At 41.9% G+C, this 24,333-nt stretch overlaps 1 protein-coding gene and 1 long non-coding RNA gene across 4 annotated transcripts; one reads left to right on the top strand and one right to left on the bottom strand.

Annotated features, from left to right (window-relative positions):
- Positions 1 to 10,678: 10,678 nt before the first annotated feature.
- Positions 10,679 to 13,831, bottom strand: Sat1 (spermidine/spermine N1-acetyltransferase 1). 2 transcript variants are annotated; one of them, XM_050128308.1, is made up of 6 exons: positions 13,580 to 13,831; positions 13,306 to 13,357; positions 13,118 to 13,201; positions 11,590 to 11,691; positions 11,455 to 11,495; positions 10,679 to 11,203 (listed from the first exon to the last, which is right to left on the bottom strand). In XM_050128308.1, the coding sequence occupies exons 1-6, from the start codon at positions 13,643 to 13,645 to the stop codon at positions 11,033 to 11,035; spliced, it is 516 nt and encodes a 171-aa protein (XP_049984265.1). In that variant the 5' UTR covers positions 13,646 to 13,831; the 3' UTR covers positions 10,679 to 11,032. The 2 variants fall into 2 exon arrangements, with proteins under 2 accessions (XP_049984265.1, XP_049984266.1); XM_050128309.1 differs by lacking the exons at positions 13,118 to 13,201; positions 13,306 to 13,357; positions 13,580 to 13,831 and adding an exon at positions 12,638 to 12,732.
- A 213-nt stretch (positions 13,832 to 14,044) lies between these two features.
- Positions 14,045 to 23,718, top strand: LOC126492149 (uncharacterized). Of its 2 annotated transcripts, none has more exons than XR_007589527.1 (4): positions 14,045 to 14,239; positions 19,076 to 19,135; positions 20,625 to 21,390; positions 23,606 to 23,718. It is a non-coding gene; the product is annotated as an uncharacterized lncRNA (long non-coding RNA). The 2 variants fall into 2 exon arrangements; XR_007589528.1 differs by having other exon boundaries at positions 20,625 to 20,918; positions 23,606 to 23,698.
- The last annotated feature ends 615 nt before the right edge of the window (positions 23,719 to 24,333 follow it).

Here is a 24,333-nt window from a genome sequence, read left to right on the forward strand (position 1 = left end):
ATAGACACACACATGATAATAGATTTAAATATCATTTAAAATTGGCCAACTTCAGTTGTATGTGCCTAGTAACTTGGAAGAATGTATTGTTAAAGTCAATCCTGAAAATTTTTGCAATGTTTTGTAGTTAAAGCTATTGATACCAGCCCAGTGTGATGATGCATGCTTGTAATCCTAGTACTCAGGGGCCTGTGACGAGAGGATCTCAAGTTTGAGTCCATTTACGATACATAAGGAGACCCTGTCTCAAAACAAATACAAAACCAACAAATAAAACTGTTGGGATAACTTTGGGGGAAGTCATTGTCCTTTGGAAAGCAGAAAGTTCTACAAATCAAGGTTAACCTATCCCTATCTGACTTACCGGCACATCATTGAAAATCCCTACAACACTGTTATGGGCACTAATCAGTGCCTAGCACATAATAGATGCTTAATATAGGGTTGCCAGAAAGCAGCACAATTTATTGACAACGGAGCTGGAGGGTAGCTCAGCTGATAGACTGCTTACCTAGCATCATCCAAGTCCTGGGTTTCATTTCTAGCACCGCATAAACTGGGTGCGGTGACAAATGCCTGTAATCCGAGAAATAGGGAATAGACACAGAAGAATTAAAAGGGCAAAATCATCCTCAGTTACATACCAAGTTAAAAGTCATCCTGGGATAGTAATAATGTGTATTCTGAATATCCATATTCATAGCCTCATTTAATTATCTCAGGAACTCTAGAAATTTATTTTTAGTTTCAGACATTTTTAAAAATTACATTTATGTGTGTATGTGTGAGAGAGAAACAGAGAGAGAGAGAGAGAGAGAGAGAGAGAGAGAGAGAGAGAGAGACAGAGAGGGGGGTTATGTTGGGTCCCAGGGACAGAACTCCTGTTGTCAGGCTTAGAGGAAAGTGCCCTAACCAGTTGAGCCACCGGTTGTATTTTTTATTACCATAAAGATCCAGGATCTAATTTAAATTTCTTTGACTAAAAGTCAAATGTTCACCAGACGCAAAGCGTCTGGACTACATCCCTCCAGCAAAAAGAACCGTGGTTCTGCATCCATTTAGCTTTTTGAAAATTTGTTTTCTGGTGTTGCCACTGCTTGTTTGTTTGTTTTTGTGTGTATTTATTCGTTTTTTTTTTTTTTTGAGATGTAGGCTTTTGATGTAACCTGGGCTGGCCTTGAACTATTGATCTTCTTGCTTGACTCTCCAGAGTGGTCCAGGCATGTGTCCACACAATCAGCTGATGTAGCTGTTTGGAAATTATGTTTGGTGTTCTGGGTTTTCTGGCAGAAAAAAAAAAAAAACAGTGGAGGACAAGGTGGAAGGTAGCTCTGACCCACAGTCTGAAACACTCCACCAGCAAGCCTGGAGTGAGTGCCCCCACTCAGAGCCTCCACTTCAAAGGGTCTCCCTGCTGTATCTCTGACATTATCAAAACAGAGAGCTGTGAACACCATCTGCTCTCAACAAATGTTGTTTCCCCATGGGAACCTCTGAAACTCGAAATGACCAAGCCATTGATGTCAGGTTTGAGGAAGGAAATGTACAAGATGAGGCTGGGACAACTTAAGAGCAGGAAACTCGCCAAGGCTTCTGAGGTCACTTCCAAAGGATTCTGGAACAAACTTGAAACAACTTTCACAGAGCGTTTAGGAAGGTCTGAGCTTCGACATGAAAAATAATGGTCATTAGTTAAAACATAGGAATTATAAGAGTTTAAAAGAAAAAAAAGTCTAGTTGGAAGATTATGGGGAATGCAATCATTCTTTTGAAAATGAATAAATAAAAGGAAAGAAGTGAGCATTTGTTCAGAGTGAGTTATACCTCAGGATAAGAAAACACAGGATGAGGAACGACTGAAATAACATCACAATTTTGCAACTTTCTAATGAATCATCTGCTTACGTGTGGATAGCCACTAAGCCCTCTAGCAACTCAAAAAGAAATGTCAACCATCATTGGCCTCTTGGTGGGAAAATATCACCTAATGACTATTCTTGACCACACACAAATACAGAAAAGCCAAACCTTAATCTGATGAAATAATACCTTTTCCCTTTCTTGTCTTTGCTAATAAGGAAAACTGGGACCCCACACATTACAAGCCCACATTTTATCATTGAGCTACTTACCAGTCCCCCGATACATTGTCTTAAACTAGTAGAGCAGATAATTTTGCATAATGTTTACTTATAATGTTATGTCCCAAACTTGAGTAATGTGGGGCCTTTTAAAGAACTATAATTCTGGGGCTGGAGAGATGGCTCAGTGGGATAAGAGGACTGGAAGTTCTTCCAGAGGACCTGTGTTCAATTCCCAGCACCCACATGGCAGCTCACAACTGTCTGTAGCTCTAGTTCCAGAGGATCTGATACCTTCATACCAATGCACATAAAATAAAGTTAAATAAATTATATATAAAAAAGAACTATAATTCTTACAGACCAGTAGTAACTGGAATTATTTTTATTATGTGACTATAAGCATACAACAAGATGTGAACATTTTATATCTACTGCAATATACATTTAAAGATATATATGTGTGTATATGCCACATGTGCGCAGGTGCCCAAGAAGGCCAGAAGAAGGTATCAGAACTCCTGATATTAGATCACAGCTGGTTGGCAATCACCCAACTTGGGGTAATGGGAACTGAACCTAAGTCCTCTAAAAACGCAGCAAAACCAATGGACCATCTTTCCAGTTCCTAAACCCAATGTACAGTTACATGTCCATATAAACAAAGCAACTAAGTAAATGAAGTTCAATGTAATAATGACATTGATTCAAAGAGAGGGAAGACATTTGCTGAAAGGAAGTTGTTGTTTAGCAAGAAGAACAGTGCTGACTGCTGAGGGAGGTGTTCTGTGGGCTCCCTGACCCTTAGAGCCTTGGGATATCCCTGAGAAGTATCCTTCTCTAAAACATTTGAGAAGGTTCTCCATCCTGCAGTGTGTTATGACTCACTTGTTCTTTCCATGGAGACAGCTTCCTGTTAACTTTGTGGTCCTGAGATGGTCAGCATGAACATGAACTGCAAAGGTTACGTTTCAGCTATAAACTGGATTCAGGCCCACGCCAATTACCCAGAGTGGGGAGTCGCAGCTGTATCTTCATTTTCGTATTCACATTAAAACATCAGTGAATTAGGCCAGTGGCATATTAGCCATTAAGTCTGGGGACCTGAGATTAACTCCTGGAATTCATAGTGTGGAAGGAAAGAGACAGCTCCTAAACGTGAACAGGGAAACACTGTCTCCATTGGTAACAAAGGAACTAATAATAATCCCCACTGAATAGGGAAATTGTGAGAATTATATGACAATAATGTATGAGTGTTAAACTTAAACTCTGTATTGAGGAACAAGCTTGCAAAACCAGTACTTTGGAGACTGAGACAAGGGGGAATCACAAGGTTAGTGCTAGCCAGGATTGTACAAGGAGTCCCTGTCTCAGAAAAGCAAAAAGAACAGCTGGAGAGATGACTCAGTGGTTAAGAACTTTTGGTGCTATTCTAGAATCCAGACTTTTGTTCCCAGCACTTGCATTCAGCTTACAACTGTCTATAACTACAGCCCTAAAGGATTTCACGCACTCTTCTGGCCTCAGTGGGCACCTGCGCTCACATATATATATATATATATACACACACACATACATACACACAAAAGCATTAACCTTAATGCTTGATTAGAGAACATTAGCTCTTATTGTGTTGATAACTAGCAGGAGGGAAGTTATTGAAACATTTGTCGGGCACATTAAGACCACAAAAAAGAAATAGTTAATAGGAAATGAGATGGTGGGAGAAGACTATTGCGAGACAGGACATCCGATGGCCTTTTTTTTTTTTTTAATATGTAGGACAACAAATTGTTAAATCATGGAAGTAGGTTCAGTAAAGGTGTGAACTGTCAGTCTAAGCTGACTAGATTGATGCCAGACTGGAAGCACGAAGAAACGAATAAGAAGGAAACACAAGGTCACCCTGTGGTGACCATGCACTGAAAGAGATGATGAAGGAGCAAGCAAACAAGATGGTACTAGTAACACAAATGAGATTCTAGAAAACATGGCTGCCTATGACTCAGACAGAGAAAAGAGAGGTGGGGAGGGAGGGTGTGAGATGGAGAGAGATGGAGAGAAAGAGAGAGAAGAAGGGGAGAGGAAGAAAGAGAAAAGGAGAGGGAAAGGAAGAAGGAGAGGAGGCCTTCTATCGTAAGGGATGAAGATGGTTCACTCTTAGCAAAATATGACGACTGGTGTGAGGAGCATGTGAACAGACGCAATGATGTAAGTGTCTGGAGAGTAGTGCAGAGATAAAACCCTAAAGAAAGGAATATAGTGCAATACCATGAATGTAAGGTAATGATAAAAAGGGAAGTATAAAGCCACGACCCAGAATGAGGCAGACAGAAGCTTCCAGATACAGTAGCGATGGACCTTCTCCGCCAGATCCTGAAGCATGAACCGCCCGACCTCGTCTCAGCTGATCAAAAATCCCACCGAGCAACCCAAAAGAAGAAGACATCTGAGCCCAATCACTGCGTCATGACAGGTATACGATGTCCTTTCTGACAACGGTACTTCGGGCCCTACAGGGGTGTGTGTGTGTGTGTGTGTGTGTGTGTGTGTGTGTGTGTTGATTTAATGTTAAATAAATGAATTAACCACATTCGTGTATGGAAACCTAATTCCTCCCTCTCCACTGAGAGGTAAGCGCTTGTGAGAGTTGGTTTAAAGCAAGCCCCATCAGTCTCTGCTTGCCTCAAGGAGCAGTAATTAAGTATGCTCTGTTTTTGAGCCCTGTTGGAAGTCAGTTGAAATAAATGTGTAAGACTGAATTTACAGGATTTGAAGGTTATAAGGTCATATCTCTTCTGAATTGTCTCTTTCACAGTTCAATTCTGAAAAAAAGACCCCTCCATGGAATCTAAATTGATGTGGGAGTGTCATATCAATCTGTTGATTTCATTGGCTGAGCAATAAAGAAACTGCTTGGCTGGCCCTCATAGGTTAAAGCATAGATGGGAGGAGAAAACAGAATAGGATGCTGGGCGGAAGAGGAAGTGAGGTCAGACTCTGTTCTGCTCCCGCAGAGACTCGATATCTCTGCACTCTGGAGCAGAGACACCATGATGGACGGAGGCTAGACTCTTCCCAGTAAGCGCACCTTGGGGTGCTTACACACATCATTAGAAATGGGCTAGTCCAGGTGCGAGAATTAGCCTGTAAGGGCTAGAGTTCAGGGGCCAAGCAGTTCTTAAATGAATACAGTTTGTGTGTTGTTATTTCGGGCATGAGCTAGCCAAGCGGCTGGGGTGTTGGGGACGCAGCCCCCCGCCGCTCTTATTTCAACAGATGGCTGCCCAACGTGAGGCTAACTGAATCCACAAAAAGCCTGAGAAAGCTTGGGAAAGAATGGAGTGAAGCATGTTTTCTTGGTAGCACAAATTTCTTGGGTCTACTCTGCTTGCTAGAGGCAAGCAAGCGCTCTCATCTAAGAGAGGCTTCCTGACTCAGCTTCAGCTGCAAAACCCTGCAGCTCATTAAGAGGTCCTGCCACGAAACACTTAAACGGTGTTGGTGAAAAGCTGAACGCATGCTTTTCGGTTTTCAGCCGTAGCAGGAAAAAAGCTGTGCTGTTTAAAAATGCCGGCTTTCTGGGCCGTCCTGCCAGGGCAAACTCTGACTGAGGCAGGAGGGCCAACTACCGAGAGAGGACTTGACTGTTGTCTGTTGTAGCTCGCTGGCTGGCAGGGACCTTGAAACGCCATAGAATTGTGGCTATAAACATGGCTACAGCCTGTATCTCCGCCATGAGGCTGGAAAGCTAAGGAATGGACTGGATCTAGCTGGCAAAGCCACGGCTTTAATCCTACTCATATTGCTCAGTAATTTAAAGGCTCGTGTGGTCAGAAAAAGAGAGATATACAGTAAAGAGATTCAAAGATAAAGAAAATGTTTAAATGATTTACAGTGTGTTAAAAATATATGCAAGCTAAAAGTTAAAAGTTTTAAAAAAAAAGTAAGAAAAAGAGAAGTTGTGTGTGGTAGTACACGCCTTTAATCCCAACACTTGGGAGGCAGAGGGAGATTGACCTCTGTGACTTCAAGGTGTGGTAGCACACGCCTTTAATCCCAGTGCCTAGAAGGCAGAGACAAACAGATCTCTGTGAGTTCAAGGTGTGGTAGCAAACACCTTTAATCCCAATGCCTGGGAGGCAGAGACAGGCGGATCTCTGAGAGTTCAAGGAGAGCCTGGTCTACAGAGTTATTCCAGGTCAAAGAGATACAGAGAATATAAAATAAAAGTAAAAATAAACGAAATAGAGGTTAAAATAAAGCGTACAAAGATGGAAAATACACAGAGAATCTTGATACTGTATACTATTATGCTCTCTTTGAATTGTTTGAATGCTGAGGAAGGAGCAACAGATGCTAAAAGATATTTGTTTATAAATGCTGCTGAACTAATCCATCGTAGAGATTTTGATGCCTTGACTTTGAAATTTGGATCTAAGGACATGATACTTTGGAAAGGAGTTTCTTATTTTGTTTTCACAGAGGATGAGACCCTGTTCATTTCTTCTATTCCGATATGGTATGATGGACCACGCCCTCCTGAACGGTTGCTGTGAATACCTTCAGAAAATTGCTTCGCTCAACTGCCAACTGAGATGAAACTAGCACACAGGTTATACCATGAAAGACCTAATTAACGACGCCCCCATTCAGCAGGAAGCAGTTTGGAGAGAAAAAACTGCGCCCATGTTCCCAAATATTGTTTATAAATGTTCTTTTACATTTAAAGGGGGAGATGATATAGGTATGAATAATTTACATTGATATGGATTTTGCTTTAGTGATTTAAATTTAAGGTTAATTTTGTAATGTATATAGGTTGTTAATGAATAATCATTAATAATAGTTAAGTTTGTAGTCATGTTAGTTAAGATTTTCTAGATGTGCATAGATATATTTTAGATAGGCATTCTTCATATTTTTCAAAGATTATAGAATATGGCATTTTAAATGTTTTAATAACTTAGGACTTTTCATGACAATGAGACACTCTGCTCCTGGCAGCACCAATCTACTTCAAGAGGAAGATGGGCATCGAAGAGGATCCTTATGGAGTTTGATAGCCATTTGGGCAAGAAACTGCTCTTGCCTGGACTATTGCATAAACTGGACACAGAGAACCCGCAGAGAGAGGACTGCTGAACTTGCCTAAAGGTGAGATGATCTTTCGGGGTTCCTGATTCATGAAAGAGTCTGCAAGACATTCTTCAGGACAAGCAGATAGTGACTGCCTTTGAAATTTCCTGCTTTGTGGAAATGTCTGCTGGAAACTATGGGCCTGTAGGCCGAAGATGGATGCCCCAACGGTACAGAGGAACTTTGGGTGACTGTCCAGGCAGCGAGATGTCTCTGTCATTTCTAGAGCTTTGGATGTTAAGTTAAAGCCTTCTTTTTTTTGTTTAAACAGAAAAAGGGGAAGTGATGTGGGAGTGTCATATCAATCTGTTGATTTCATTGGCTGAGCAATAAAGAAACTGCTTGGCTGGCCCTCATAGGTTAAAGCATAGATGGGAGGAGAAAACAGAATAGGATGCTGGGCGGAAGAGGAAGTGAGGTCAGACTCTGTTCTGCTCCCGCAGAGACTCGATATCTCTGCACTCTGGAGCAGAGACACCATGATGGACGGAGGCTAGACTCTTCCCAGTAAGCGCACCTTGGGGTGCTTACACACATCATTAGAAATGGGCTAGTCCAGGTGCGAGAATTAGCCTGTAAGGGCTAGAGTTCAGGGGCCAAGCAGTTCTTAAATGAATACAGTTTGTGTGTTGTTATTTCGGGCATGAGCTAGCCAAGCAGCCGGGGTGTTGGGGACGCAGTCCCGCCGCTCCTTACTTCAACACTAAATATCATGATCCCGAACTCTGGTTCAAATAACGATAAACCATGGTCCATTGTCTAACCTATAATTTGATCAGTAGTGATATGCTTCATGGCTGACTATTCAGAAACAAATCCCACTTATTTCTTGCTTTAATAGTCTGAAAACTGAGTTTTTGTACACCTTTGAGGACACCATAAATAGAAAAAATAAAAGATATTTAGAAAAAAAGTAAACAGCAAATCACAAAATGATAATTACAAAGTCCTTAGTTCTCAAATACTATCCCTTTTAAGCGATTATGTTCGGCATAATCTTTAGTAGAGATAATTCTAAAGCAATATTTCATTTTTTAAAGGTTCATTTTTATTTTATGTGTTTGAATGTCTTGCCTGCATATGCCTGTGTAGCTTGTGCATGCAGTGCCCACACTGGCCAGAAGAGGGCATCAGATCCCCTTGGAACTGGAGTGGCAGAGCCACAATGTAAGGGCTGAGAATTGAAACCTGGTTCTTTGTAAGTGCAGTCAGGGCTCTTAACCCCTGAGCTGTCTCTCCTGTAGCTCCTTTTTCTTTTTTTGAGACAAGGTCTCATGTAATACATGCTGGCCTCAAATTCACTATGTAGCCAAGGATGGCCTTCAACTCCTGGTCCTTCAGCCAAAGCTTCCCAAGTGCTAGGATTATAAGTATGCACTAAAGCATTCTTCTTAATGTTATCTTATTATTTTTTTAATAAAAGGTCTCACATTATAGAACATGCTGGCATTGAACCCCTGTCTCATTTTCTCCCGTGCTGGGATTATAGTCATGAGCACTAGGCCCAGTATAAAACTTTATCTTTTAAATTATTGTTTACACAGACTCATTTTTTTCTTTTCCTTTTAGGCTTATTGCTTATTGTTTCTTTGTAGATAATATTCTTCATAACCTGTTTTTTAATCCACATATTGACTAAAAGTCTTAAACATACCTTTTTCTTTTCTCTCTTCTCTCTCTCTTTCTATTTCCCTTTTTCTTTTCTTTTCTTTTCTTTTTTTTTTTTTGGCTGGGGGAGTTTTAAGACAAAGTTTTTTGTTCTGGCTGTCATGGAACTCACTCTGTAGACCAGACTGGCCTCAAACTCACAGAGATCTGCTTACCTCTACCTCCTGAGTGCTAAATTGTGTGCTACCACTGCCCAGCGTAAATTTCTTGAGGGCTTAGTATGCTCCGGAGGATGGCCTCAAACTCATGGGAAAAAAGTGATGCCCCTGCCTCAGTATGTCAAGCAATTGAGATTTTACGCATGTGTTCCTGTACCCAGGTGGTTTTTGTTATTGTTGTGGCTTGGTTTGTTTGTTTGCTTTTGAGACAAAGTTCCTTGTGTAGGCCAGATAGGCCTCAAACTTCAGCCCTTGCCTCAGCCTTCCTGGGTGTGCAGTACTATGCCTGGCTCTGTAGCTGTTTGGATAGAAGTATCACTATAATGGAGTTGAATATTAAGTGGGTTGATGGCGGTCTGAGTTTCTAGAATTTTACTTCTAAGGGACTCCTCTAAAGTGTGAACCCAAGTTTCACAAGTGCTCCGTCTTTCCAGCACAGCTCCCTTAAGGTGTGAAGACAAAAGATTAGATTGGAACTCACTGGGTTGATTTATTCATATATTTAACCACAGTCAGCAGCATGTAGTTATTTTCCTCTAAGAGGCCCAGTTTCCAAAACACAACCTTCAAAATCTCTTCCTTCTTCACAAGGCTCTTTGTGTTCGGTTAGCCTTTGATTTTTGGCAGCATTTCTGTTCCTGGTCATCTGAACAGGACCCTGGCCGAGAACGGACTCTGTCCGCCTGTTTTCGTGATATGCTGAGTCACCAATGAACCCCAAAGCGTTAAGGAGATGCACAAAACATCTTTCTATATGGCTACCTTCTAATCCAGAACTGTGTAACAAAAACAGACGCAAAGGAATATAGAGCCACATTTATTTCCACGGAAGAGTTCAGTATTCCCTACCGCTTGGCAAGGATCCTGTAACTGCTTTTGGAAAACACGAATCTTGGGCACTAGTTTTCAGTGACTCGTAACAGATCAGTTTTATGGTGGTGCAAATTAGTGGGTTTGGGAATGCAGGTCAATATAGTGAGTAATTAGAGTTCCCAGATCTAAGAAAACTGTCTTTCCCCTTTGCTCTTTAAAAGGCCCCTTTTCAGTTCCTGAGAAATGTATTTGCTTACTTCTCCCTAGTGGTTTGGAAGACGCCAGCTCTGTCTTTACTATAAGGACATTATGTCAGCACAGTACCTCAAGATCACTCTCTGGAGTCGCAGTCTTCTCGTTAAAAAGCAGCTTTTTGCTCCTGCTTGATTAGCAGAATGACCCACTTAAGTTTTTCTTCAAAGAGCACTTTGTGTGGGATGAGGTCACTGGGGACAAGATGCTTGTTTTCCCGATTTTGAGGTCATTGGGGACAAGATGCTTTTATCCCTGATTTTAGTGTTCCATAAACCCACCTTCAACATTTTACAACATTGTACAACAATGGGCTTATTCATCGCATGCATCACCCGTTCTTTCTTTCCTTCCCGACCCATTTTCTCCCCTTTCTTTCTTTTGTGGCACTAGAAATGAAATCCAGGACATTGCAAACATGAGGCGACCGCTACCATTGATGTTCACCAGTTCCTGAGAGCTGTTGAAGGGACACGTTGATTTTACATATTATTTTGGTTACAAGAAAAAGGAGTAAGATGGGATTATGCTAAATAACTAAATTAAAATGCTTATGCTGAATAATTAAATCAAAGAGTAGTTTATTAAAAAAGAATCAAAACAGAAACTCTAAGTACCAGTGTGTACATTGTACACATTTAAATGACTCACAAGAATGAAGTTTTGTTTTTCATAAAAAGTAAGATCACACCAACTTGTTGTTCATCAAAAGATGTTCAAAAACTCTGCCTCCAAACCACATACATGACTGCCATTTTAAACAGACTGCCTTTCAAACATGCAACAACGCCACTGGTAATAAAGCTTTGGAATGGGTGCTCACGCTATTATTTCACTACGAACAAGATAGAAAGCAAGGTAAGTTGAGAATTTATTCTAAAGTACAATGGAGGTTGTCGTCGTCTGCACCAGCACTCCTCACTCCTCTGCTGCCATTTTCAGCAAGTACTCTTTGTCGATCTTGAAGAGCCTCCATCCCTCTTCACTGGACAGGTCAGAAGCACCTCTTCGTTTGTAGAAGTTGATAGATGGTTCATTCCACTCTGCAACCAAGAAGTGCATACTACTGCAGCGACACTTCATGGCAACCTGGAATGAGAGGGAAAACGTAAGCCCAGTGACATTTCATCCGCGTGCCAAGAACCAATTTTGATTCATTTGTTCCAGTAACCCAATAACTCTTACAAATTCAGAAGCCTAAATCTAGGACAGTTGGGTATGTTGGGCGACATCTAGAATCCCAGCACTAGGGAGGTGGAGGCGATCCTGAGGCCAGCCAGGGCTACTTAATGAATATCAGGCCAGCCTGGGGTATATTAGTGAAATGCTGGTGAACATACCTGGCTTAGATTCTTCAAAATTTCCGATCCTATACCAAAGCCTAAAAGAAAGCAAGACAATTCAAATTAGTCATGTTAAGGTCCTAGAGCTCTGATTTCTCTTTAAACTGTCTCCAGTCCCAAATTCAAGCATACCTCTGTAATCACTCATCACGAAGAAGTCTTCAAGATACAGTAACTTGCCAATCCATGGATCATAGGTAAAATAGTACATGGCGAAACCAACAATGCTGTGCCCTGTAATAAGAGTATCCCATGAGATACAGAGAAGAAAATCAAACCATTCAAGCTGTATTGGCAGAATCAGAAGCCTATTGTAAGATTTTAAGAAAATATACATGCATGCATCATGGAAACAGTAGCCATGAACCGGACTGCCTCCTGTTTACGCTAGCACAGTGCAGACCAATGATGGACGATTTCTCTGGTCTCAGACATAATTGCAAAAAGCACACATTAGAGCTAGTTGAAGCTAGAATACACCCGTGGGCTGGCTAGTCCGCAGTCTGCTGGGCTCACACTCCGGAAGTGAAAACACTTTCATTACGTGTACCAGAGAAAAACTGCCACGGCCTTAAACTAAGCACACACATTATTCACACCCTAATGACATACTGGTATGTGGGCTTGGCCAAAGCTGGGTTTACACAGCGGTTTAGAAGAGGGAGCATGTGTAGTTTACCGACTCTTGCTTCCTTAAGGTCAGAACACCAGGCCAAAAGGACAATGTTGACTTTCAGAACATGCCTTCCCACGCAAAAGTTTTCAATTTACTTTCCCCCATTTCTGAGGCAGGAGAAGTAGCAGTAATGAGATACAGGTGTTACGTAACACCCGCACGTACTTCTAAAAGCTAGCTCATCGTGGGGGTGTTCTGATTGCCTTCTAGCCTAAGGAACAGACGTCAGAAGAAAACTGAAGAAAGCATCCACCCAAGCAACTTCCCCTTTTAGCCCTCTTTTGGCCAGTCAACAAGGGTCAGCAAAAAAAGAAATACATTAAAAAAAATAAAAAAAAACAATTAAAAATTGACACCCTCATAAGGAGTGTCAATTCAATTCCAAATGGAAGCAACGGTTGCAAATTCAACTTTCTAGCCAGTTTCCATTTCTTTGCAAACAGACAGGAAGCGAATTAAGGTTCTGATCTACCATGTTTCAAGTGTGTGATAATAGGACCTTACCTCATTTATCATGATCATCTACTTTATTGTGTAAAGGATCTTTTAGTTACCTCCCCGCCCATCCATGTACACAGAAGGGCCATGTACATGGCGAAGCTAGAGACTGTAACCTGAGGATTGGGACAAATTAAAGAAAAAAATGTGATTTAACACAATTACAAAAAAAAGGTTAGGTTAGGGTCAAACAAAAACTATTCTTATGAAACTGAATTACAACAAATGACATTATACCTAACTCCTCCGGGTCTCCATAGCACTCTGATACTCACTCGCTTAACCAGCTCTCTTTACCCGCCCTGCTATAAAGTTACAGCGCGTACATTTTCTTTTTCCTCAGTCATCTGCACACTGGCTGGCTGTTATTTCTGGCCAGCTTCTCAGTAACTTCCACCCGTGTAGTCACAGGTCCTGCACAGTAGACTCTACGGCTTTGATACAACACTCGTCCTCTCTGACTTCCGGACAGGGAGAAGGGGTTACCTTCAGGAGTCCAGTGCTCTTTAGGCACTTCCGCAACCAGGCAGTGGTAGAAGGGGTGCTCTCCGAAACCATCCTCTAGGAGATCTGTAAGATGGGGGAGGAGACAGTGTTGAGTTTTGTAGGAGTCAGGTAACAGATACGCTTATTTCCTCCCTCCCCCTCCCCACCCCGCGCCACGACTTCGTTACCTTTCTCAGTTAACATTACTTGATCTTCCATGTATTCATATTTAGCCAGTTCCTGGGAATGACACGAATAAAAAGAAAGAACAATGAAAGTCCTGTCCGGCCCGGCCAGCTCACAGAAGGGGAAATGGGGCAGGCTGGGACTGGACCTGACCCGGGCTGGGGTAGGCGGGTTGAGAAAAGGGAATTACTGACCCGGCAACATCTCAGAACCAAGGGTATGGACTACCCGGGGAAACCACCCTCCGCCCTAGGGAGAGCCCGACCTTTTCCCTACCTTGATCAGTCGCAGGATGTCACTGCAGTCCGAGGCAGTGGCTGGACGGATCTTGAATTTGGCCATTTTCGTCTTTTGCTTTTCTTCCCTTTGCGCACCAGGCCCCTGTACTTGAACAGCAGGAGGAGGTGGTTCCTCATTCGTCTCCCGGGAGCGTCCTCTTCTCAGTCAGGCTGGCACCATGACCTGGCGAACCTCACTATGTGACAAAAGACCAGCAGACTTGGTTTAGGAGCTGCGCAGCTAAGCTGGGGCGAGACCTTGCCTTTTATGGCCGCAGAAGCTCCGCCCCGGGGCCGTGAGACGGGAGAGATCCCAACCAGTAAGGCTGCGAAGCCGCAAGGAGCACCACCCTCTTTTCCGGGCACCGCCCTCTTCCGGGCTCTCCGGTGACTGCGAAGTGGGGGGGGGGGGCCCGCAAACCGGGAGGGCGGGGCAGGGCGAGGCGCCGGGCTGCTCTTTAGCCTTGCAGGCTCTAGCGGCGCCGCGAGACCCTTCCGGGAAGCCTGAGTGCCCGCGTGTGCCCTAGTAACCTTTGTAAATAGAAAACGAGGGTTGCCTCTGTGACCCCGACATTGCTGAGAAAAGCAAACTCAGAAAGCCTGGCTTTAGGGGATGGCAGAAAGATTAGAGCAGCCATTCTCAAAGTGTGGTCCTGAGGTATAAGTTTTTCCTTTTCTCCTTTTGCTGTAATTTTCCACAGGCAGTTCATTGCTATGTAGTGATGTCATCGTGTTCATGACTAAAGGAATGTGTGTGTGTGTGTGTGTGTGTGTGTGTGTGTGTGTGTGTGTGTGTGTACGCGAGCGTGCTTGCATCTTTTTGGTCTGCTCTGTTTCGTTTTTGAGACAAGGCCTTGGCTATCCTGAAACTCGGGTTTTCCTAGAATTCACAGATGAAAGAGATCTGTCTGCCTCTGCCTCCCCAGTGCTAGGATTAAAGGCATGCACCACCATGCCCCTGATCTTCTTGTGTTTTCTCGGATTTTCTAAGGTCAATTCTTATAAAAGTTACTAGGGTTTCTCAAAGTCTTTCCTTTTAGTTCAGAAGTTCTCAACCTGTGGGTCGAGATTCTGGGGGAGAGGGAACAACCCTTTCACAGGGGTCACCCAAGAACATCAGAAAACACAGATATTCACCTTACGATTCATAACAGTAGCAAAATTACATTATGGAGTGACAAGGAAATAATTTTATGGCTGGGGGTAAGCAGAGCTGAAGAACTGTATTAAAAGATTGCAGGTGGTGGTGGTGGCACACGCCTTTAAGCCCAGAACTTCGGAGGAGGGGCAGGCAGATCTCCGTGAGTGAGTTCAAGGCCATCCTGGTCTACAAGAGCTAGTTTCAGGACAGGCCTCCAAAGCTACAGAAAAACCCTGTCTCGAAAAACCAAAGTGATGGTGGGGAGCTAGCAGTGTTAGGAAGGTTGAGAATCATTGTTGCCATGGCTAGATTTAACATATTTTCGTTTTTACTTCCCCCTCCTTATTCCTTCTTAAACCTCTGTTCTTTCCTGTGGACTTCCTTCTGACTGAGGGATTTACTTCATAATTTCCTTTAATAAAGGTAAAAATTCTCTTGGTTTTGTATATTATGTATGTTCTTACATTACTGAAGGATTTTTCACTACTCAGAAATTTTGAGGTTTGGAATTTTTCTTTCAGCACCCTGATATCTGACCATCTTCTAGTTTCCTTTGCTGTTGTAATGCATACTTGCTCTAGTCCCTGTGCTTCTTTTGTTTCCTTTAACTTTTTATTTTGAAATAATTCTAGCATTACTGAATGTGTGATGTTATCAATACTCCAATGACTACAGGAATTTGTGCCTCTGTGTTATGTTCCCTAGGCTTTTCAGAGCCAAACTCCTTAGAGTCACTAAATTTTAGATGTCCAGAGATCAAAATGTTTGAGGACAGTTGGCCTTGCATAGTCCTTGATCACCTGATAGACTTGGAGTATCCAAGTCTATGAGGAATGACTTGACTTTTGCTAAGGACCTTCCTGGACAGACCCTGCTAAGGGCTCCACTTCTATGGCCTTGCCTCGGTTTCATAATCAGAGAATTTTTTTTTAAATGAGAGAAAGCATGCAATGGTCTCCAACATCCGGTCTGTCTGAGGTGTTTAAACTGTTACCACATGGCCACTCCTAACATTTAGTAAGTGACTTTGTCTTTATTAACTAGTAATATCCTGTATGTAGAAATGAAAGCTGAAAGGCATTTTCTGTTACTCCTCCCACTTTCCCGTGACTCAATGATTTGTGAGTCACCTTGAGAGCTTATGCAATGTTTTTTTTCAAAGAGCTTTAAAAATAGCACCCATTCTACCTGAGTTAACCAGTGGTGTCGTTCCTGACATGGAAAAGCAGGTCCTTCCCTCCTTTGCTTTTGTTTAGAAAGCCAGAACACTTACAGGAGTTTTGTTATGTATTTACTGCTAGCAGTACATTATATTTCTATGACTTAGAATCAAGATTAGCTTCCAGCTGTAGCAAAACTTTGCTATTTAGATTGGCAGCGTTTTAGAATAGTAATTGAATCTAGCATTTAGCAAACTTGTATTTGCTTAATGAGTCAACATTTCAACTTGTTGAATCTTATATGAGATACTTGGGGATTATACAAGGTTGCCGAGTATTACAACTCGTTCTAAAGGTGCAGTTTACCTTTAGAGAAGTGTTTCTTGTTTACTATAACGGATTTGAATCTTTAAGAGAAAGGGAATTCCTGTCACTGAGTGGAAAGATGGGGATAGTGGAAAGAATAAAAATGGTCAAAGTAGTGTTTATTGTTCCTCGTCCCATTTCAAGTTTCCACAAATTCAATGCCCCAAAGATTTTTAGACTATTTCGCGTGGACCATGCCCCTAGAAGGCAATTATTTGAAAGCAGGTTGTCTTATGTATTCTGTCTTATGTATGTTTTATATCTCTTTTCTATTTGTTATCTGATACCTCATAGAAAATCACCACACACTCAGCTGCTTAAAATAGCACACTTTGTTTATTACTTCAGAATATGTAGTTCAAGAGTCCAGACAGGGCTGCACTGATTCATTTGCTCCACTTGTCAGCCAAGCGGCTTTCCTATACGGAACACTCCAAGTCCAAGTTCACTCAGATTATTGACCTTGACAGTGTTCGTCTCTTTATTAAACTGATTGATTTTGTTTTTTTTAATTAGGTGTATGCCTTTGTGTGTGTGTGTGTGTGTGTGTGTGTGTGTGTGTGTATCTGAATGTGAGTACAGATGCCTGAGAATTCCAGAAGGCACCAGATACCTTAGAGAAGTGGTTCTCGACCTGTAGGTCACAACCCCTTTGAATTGTTTATCAGATAATTACACTACAAGTCATAACATTAGCAAAATTACAGTTATGAAGCAGCAACAAAATAATTCTATGGCTGGGGGAGGGGGTTCACTTCAACATGAGGAACTGTATTTAAGGATGACTTCTTCATCATCATCGTCATATTCATCATTATCATTATTTTTATTTTATAGACACATTTTCTCCATGTAGCTTTAGATTCTATCCTGGCACTCGCTCTGTAAATCATGATGGTCTTCAACTCTCAGAGATCCGAGTGCCTCTGCTTCCCAAGTGCTAAAATTAAAGGTGTGTGCCACCACTGCCTGGCTGTCATTAGTATTACTGAGATAAAGTCTCACTATTTAGCCCTAGCTGTCTTGGAACTCACTTTGTAGACCAGGCTGGCCTCAAACTCAGCAATCCAGCTGCCTCTGGCACCTGACTGCTTGGATTAAAGGCATGCACCACAAAGCTAAGGTTGACATTAAACTTGATTCTCCTGCCTCTACCTCTAGGTTTGGGGATGACAGGTATACAGCACTACACCCAGTTTATAAAGTGCTGGGAATGAATTCAGGGCTTAACACATGATACACAATAACTCTATCAATTGAGCTACAACCTCATCCCTCTCAATTATTTCTTAAGAAAGAGAAATAGAACATTAATAATCTAGAAACAACTTTGTTATCTTTTAGAGTATTCTTTAATCAACTTAAAATATTTATTCAAAACAAGAACATCTTTATTTTCTTTTTTTTAATTGAGAAAAGGAAAAAAAAGTTTCCGCCTCCTCCCAGCCTCCCATTTCCCTCCCCCTCCTCCCACCCTTCTTCCCCTCCCCCCACTCCTCTCCCCCTCCCCCCCCCCCGCTCCTCTCCCCCTCCCTCTCCAGTCCAAAGAGCAGTCAGGGTTCCCTGCCTGGAAGGTTGAAAACCACTAGAGTTACAACAGGTGATCATGATCAGCCTGATGTGGGCGCTGGGAGCAGAACTCAGGTTTTCTGAAAGCACACATACTATGAACTATTATGCCATCTTGCCATGCCCTGTCATATTCATTTCTTGACTGAAGGCCTTGGCTTCTTGCTGCCTGTTAGCTAGAGGCTGCCCTCAGCTCTTATAAGCTGCTTAGAGTTTCTAGAAAGTGCCTGTGTTTCCCTGCCATACGGTCTTACCCTACATGGCCACTTATAAACCAGCAAAGTCTCTTGAGTAAATAGACAATTTTTTTCTTTTTTTTTTATTGAGAATAAGAAAAAAAAAGTTTCCACCTCCTCCCAGCCTCCCATTTCCCTCTCCCTCCCCCCACTCTTCTCCCCCTTACCCCACTCCTCTCCTCCTCCCTCTCCAATCCAAAGAGCAGTCATGGTTCCTTGCCCTGTGGAAAGTCCAAGGTCCTCCCCCCCTCCGTCCATGTCTAGGAAGGTGAACATCCAAACTGGCTAGGCTCCCACCAAGCCGGAACATGAAGTAGGATCAGAACCCCTTGCCATTGACCTTGGCTTCTCATCAGTCCTCATTGTTCGCCATGATCAGAGAGTCCGGTTTTATCCCATGCTTTTTCAGTCACAGTCCAGCTGGCCTTGGTGAGCTCCCAATAGATCAGCCCCCACTGTCTCAGTGGGTGGGTGCACCCCCCGTGGTCCTGACATCCTTGCTCGTGTTCTCCCTCCATCTGCTCCTCATTGGGACCTTGGGAGCTCAGTCCAGTGCTCCAGTGTGGGTCTCTGTCTCTATCTCCATCCATCACCAGATGAAGGTTCTATGGTGATATGAAAGATATTCGTCAGTATTGCTATAGGATAGGGTCATTTCAGGTTCCCTATCCTCAGCTTCCCAAGGGACTAACTGGGGACATAGCCTTGGGCTCCTGGGAGCCACTCTAGGTTCAAGTCTTTAAAAAAATCTATTTGAGTGAAAACTCTTACGTAAAGTTTATTATCTTAAACATTTTTAGTTAAGTTTGTTTTGAGATAAGGCCTACCTGTAACTTCGTGCCTCAGCCCCCTTACCCCAGGCACTGGGATTAAAGTTGTTAACCCCCCATGATGCCCAGCTTTCTAGAAACTATTTTAAGTGCATAGTATAACAACAGATGAAGCGCTCCAGAACTTTCTCATCTTGAAAACTAAAACTCTGTACCCAGGAATAATGGCTTCCCTTTTTCCTTTCCACCCAGGTCCTGCTAGACATGTTCCACTTTCCGTCTCCAAGAGTTTGAACTCCTTTAATAGATTATGTAAGTAGAATCACACAGAATTTGTCTATTTACATAGTTATTTCTTTTGCAACTGCCTCATTTTACTTGGCATAATGCCCTCAAGGTTCATCCCTGTTTTAGCACAGGACAGGATTACCTTCCTTTAAAACTGAGTAATAGTCCTTCCTCTATAGTCCTGTGTTGTCCCATCTGATCTCAAACTCTTGACAATCCTCCTGCCTTAGCCTCATGAGTTATAAGCCACCAAACCTGGCTTTAAATTATTGACTTCTTTTATTTTTTAATCAAGAAGTGAGAGTGTTCCATTGCACTCATTTGGCTTTTAGTATTTTGGAGAATTTGCCACTGTTTTCCATAGTGGCTGCACAATGTATAGTCCCATCGATGGGGTACACAGGTTTCCATCTTGCCACATTCTTAACTACCATTTGCCATCTTCCAGTTGTTTCTTCTTTGATAATGGCTGTCTACAGGTATTGGTGTGCGAACGTCTTCTTCTGCTGCACAGGTTGCCTTTTCATTCTTGATTGTTTCTGTTACTTGAAGTTGTGCATTTTGATGTATTGCTGTCTCTTGTTTGCTTTTATCTGACACATTAGAGCCTTACCTAATGTGCTATAATTGTGAGAATGGTGTCTCATCGCCCATAACGTTGTACTAGTTAAAAGCAAGTCACAGCTCCCAGCCACATGAAGGGGAGGGGAGAACACAAAGGCATAAGCACCAGGAGGCAGAGTCATGGAGTCTACAATCGAATCTACTGGGCCATGTTTTGAATGGGCTAATATTTAGTTAACTTATAACAGAATCTTAATTATGTCTCCGTGTGCTTTGAATATGATATATATCTATCATCTGTTATTACTATTAAGAATGTAGAAACAGGCCAGGGGACATAGCTCACTTGGTAGAGTGCTTCTCTTGCAAGCATGAAGAAGCCCTAGTCAAGGTCAAAGGCTTAGGAGATGGTTGGTTTAGTCATTAAAGTGTTTGCCTTGCAAACATGAATACCTGAGTTTGATTGTCAACACCTATACAAAAACAAACAAACAAACAAAAAGCAAGCACAGGTGGCACGAACTTGTAATTTCAGTGCTAGGAAAACAGAGACAGAATAATCCCCCAGACTTACTGCCAGTTAGCTTAGCTCCATCAATGAGTTCCAAGTACACTGAGAGACACTGAAAACAAGGTGGAGACTGAGAAGGGAAGACACTTGACATCAAGTTTTTCACTCTCCAAACACACACCAAACAAGCAATGAAACCGTGAGGTAAAGGTTGATGCAGTCACTTCCAGTGAACCTTATAAAGAGGAGGAGAAATACCACATAGACACACATACACATGCCTTTATGCCATAATGTAAAGCAGCCTATGGAGTCCTTGACACTGCCAGGTTGTTTGAATTTACAGCCTCTAAAACTGTGAGCTACAGAAGTCTTTTTTTTTCTTTATAAAGTAGCCTGCCTCTAGTATTTCATTATCATAATTTCTATTTTCTGCAGACTTTCAGTTCAACAACTGAAGCTCTTGAGATTCTAGTTGTGGTGGAAAGGATTAAGCCTCCTGGATGAAAACAACAGCTACAATTTGAACTAAACTGCAGCACCGTTTTAACCCAGCCAGTGTGACTTATCACCAGTCCCATCATGCCTCCTGATGTGATGTCCTAAGGGGAGATTCTTGCTCATCCATCAACTCAAGAGATCAAGGCTCTAACTCCTCATAAATATGGAGGAGATCTGAGAAGGGCAATCAACCACCTCAGGCCTCCTAAAATATCAGCACTTTGAATCTGGGTATGGAAGTTACCCAATAAGAAGATCATAGAAAATAATTGCTTGTTAGTACTCAAAGTGAAAGACACCCCCACTTTTCCCTATGGCCTCTGGGTACATGTAACAGATTTCAAAGTTCAGGATCCAGCTTACCAGTCTTTGTACCGTTTGCAAACTGGCAATTAAGTGTTAAGAGAGAATTCAAGAAAATAGAGGATACTTCAAAGAGGCAAATGCAAGAGAGTAAACTCCACCCAAACAGCCTCAATTTTGTCTAAGAAACAAGGAGAAGCCTTAAGTTTTTGGCCTGGTGTACATGGTATTTGGCAGAGTTTGCTGGCTACAACAAAGGTTATTGCCTGAGAACTCATTCTGGAAGTAGAGTACTTGGGGGTGAGTCATTTCTCATGCAAGGATGATAGAGTTAGAAGCAGGCAAGAAGATTAAAGGGGGCCCATGACCTTAAAACCGGCAACATTGGAACACATTAAAGGTATCCTTCAAAAATTTGTTGTAGATAGATGTTGCATCCAAAGAAGAAATATGTGTGTGCAGCATATTTCATTCATTCATTCATTCATTCATTCATTCATTCATCATTCATTCATTCATTTGTAGTACCAAGATCAAATCCTGTCTTCTTACCTGCTATAGAAGTGTTTCTGAACTACACACATAGCCAGCAAATAGAACTTCATAGTGCTTGTCATGAGGGACATTTGTTGCTTGTCATCTTACAAATATGGTTTTATTAATTTATTGTATTTTTATATTTATCCCTTCCTTTTCTTCCCTCCAAACCCTCCTATATACCCTTCATTGTTCATTTTCAAATTTATGGCCTATTTTTACATTAAGCGCTATTCAGTGCACACACAGAGAGGCATGTATTGTCTATATGTTACTTGTATGCATGCCTTGGTCATGGTGTTTCTTCACAGCAATAGAACAGTGACTAAGATAATGATCTTGTTGATGATCTGGTCTGTGCCATTGACTTGGGATTCTTCTCTCTCATCTGTGCCTATCATTAGGGGGTTTGGTCTTCTCCTGTTGTCCCACATCTCCTGTGTGTTCCTTTCCTTATGTTTTTAATTTTTTTATAGTCCTTACTTATTTGGTCTAAAATTTTCTACTTTACTTTTGAATCCCAATATTCTGTTTCCTGCTTGATTTTTTTTCTATTTGTGAGGCTTTCCTTTGAGTTTTCTAAATAAGTTATTGGGTTTTTCAATTCCAATTTCATTCCAGCTTGAGTCCTCTTCAATATTTCTATCTTTTAATTAAATTCTGTTCCCAAGTCTTGGATTGCCTTCATCTTTTCCACTAGCCTTCTGTTTGTGTTTTCTTGGCTAGCTCTCCTTAAGCCCTTTATCCTTGGTTTTGTTGACCTGTTTCTTTATATATTCTTTAAATCTGTGATGAAATTGGTGGTTGTTCATTTAAATTCTGTGTCTAGAGTTCATCTAGGTAATTCACATTGGCAAATATTTTACAGAACTTATACGTGATGGACAGAGGATACTGGCTTGAACTTTAATATTGTTGGTATTCTTGTAATGATTTATAGGCATGTGGACTTTTTTGTTAGTTCTGAGTTTGTTGTGAATGGAGCAGGTTGTGGAAGAAGAGAATCTGTCAGATGTGGGTTGAGTCTAGAGATTGGAAACAACTTGGGTGGTATGAAGTCAGGTGGACAGAGGGACTGGGCTGGTGGACAGGATGTACTTTCTGTTCCAAACCGGGAGTGTGAGAGTATATATAGCTGGATGGAAAGACTATATATGTCATAAAAGAGCTTTGTGAGTTTGAGGATAGGTGGGTGGACCCTGGCTCAAGCCTAGAACTCCTTTGTAGTGCAGGCAGGGGAGGCCAAACTAGGCTGGTCAACTGATTGTGGGACCCAGGCTCAGACTAGTGGGTTACAGAAAAACCATGGATGAGGAGGTCGGGGTACTCTCCAAGCTAGACCCTGGAGGAGAATGTGGGAATTTTGGGTACTGGTTGAGGGTGGTAGAGCTCACCTTCTTCTTGATTTTTTGATACAAAAATCTTGCTGTTTTGCCAGGCTGACTTCAAATTGTAGCAGCCCATCTTCCAATTACCAGGACTACAGGCTTGTTCCACTTTGCCTTACTTTTTCGCTTAATCTCAATGTCAATAAATTGTCACCTTTTTATACTTGTCTAGCTTTCTCATGTAAATTCTAAAAAATTAGAAAATATGGAATTCAGTGGTATGAGGGACTCACTGTCACATGTTTTTGGTGCCTTCCAGTCTGTGATATGCCCAGCCTGTTGACAGTTAATTCTTATACCCTTCCACTAGTCTTAGAACTGCCCTCACTGGGATGGGCCCAGCCTATGCTGCCAGCACAAGACATCATGGGAGAAATTGCTGTGCCTTTGGGCAAGGTTGAATGGAGCTCCAAGTTGCTGAGCATCTCCACAACTAATTTTCCTTTAAGGTAGTAGACAATTTTGCAACTCGTGTATCAGCTCTATGATGCTCAGTGTTAACTGTTAACTTGACAGCATCTAGACTCTTTTAAGAGATAAGCTACCGGGAAAGCCTTGTTTATGCTAACTGAAGTGAGGATACCCCACTCCAAATGTAGGCAGGACAATTCTGTGGACTTGAGTCCTCAATGCAAGAATTGGAGAAAGCTGGCTGACCATGAACATCCATGGTACTCTTCTTCCCCACAGCGTGATTCACTGACTCAACCTCCTGCGAGACCACTTTCAATATGATGGACTGGACCTCCAAACTCTGAACCCAAATAAACCCTTCCTTTGATCCTTAACTTGCTTTTGTCAGGTATGTTGTTGCAGCAGTGATGTAAGTAACTAATACATACTGTCCATAATCTTGGAATATTGTTGGACGTGAATGTGTAGATAAGATGGTTGTGAGTCTAGGATAGAACCAATACTACATGAATATGAAAATTCCCATGGGAACTCATGTCAGAAAGCAGATTTCCATGGGGAACTTCTCAAGTTTGCCAATGATAACCACCTCAGACCATTTTCTTTTGAAGCTGATAGTTTACTTATTTCAGTAATTCAAGTTAATATTAAAGAAGCCGTGAAACTGCATAATAAAAAAAGAAGCTGTGAAATGACACAAGTTATCAGGATGCTTGAAATTCAACAGAGCAGGTTTCTGACTGTGGTGGCACACATCTTCGAAGCAGCCACTCAGAAGAATGCGGCAAGAGAATCACATGTTCAAGGCCTGTCTGGATAATTTAGGGATATCCTGTCTCCAAAGGAAATATAAAGAGGAATGCAGGTATAGTTTAGTGTTAGGGCATGGGCCTAGTGTGGGCATGCCCCTGGGGTCAGATCTACTACCACAAAAGCAAAAAGAAAAAAATTAAAAGATGATTCTTCCTATGTTTTTAAAAGAATGTTTTATTTATTTATTTATT

Source organism: Alexandromys fortis, unplaced genomic scaffold (genome assembly GCF_014885135.2).
Source record: "Alexandromys fortis isolate MF-2015 unplaced genomic scaffold, M_Fortis_MF-2015_v1.1 scaffold_289, whole genome shotgun sequence".
In the NCBI taxonomy this organism is placed as follows: domain Eukaryota; kingdom Metazoa; phylum Chordata; class Mammalia; order Rodentia; family Cricetidae; genus Alexandromys; species Alexandromys fortis.

What these genes read in the sequence shown, in the direction of transcription:
- Sat1 (XM_050128308.1), bottom strand. Translation starts at nt 13,645, where the DNA reads ATGGCCAAATTCAAGATCCGTCCAGCCACTGCCTCGGACTGCAGTGAC. An exon ending in ACATCCTGCGACTGATCAAG is followed by an intron (nt 13,358 to 13,579) that starts GTAGGGAAAAGG and finishes TGTCATTCCCAG; the next exon opens with GAACTGGCTAAATATGAATA. An exon ending in AGTAATGTTAACTGAGAAAG is followed by an intron (nt 13,202 to 13,305) that starts GTAACGAAGTCG and finishes CCCATCTTACAG; the next exon opens with ATCTCCTAGAGGATGGTTTC.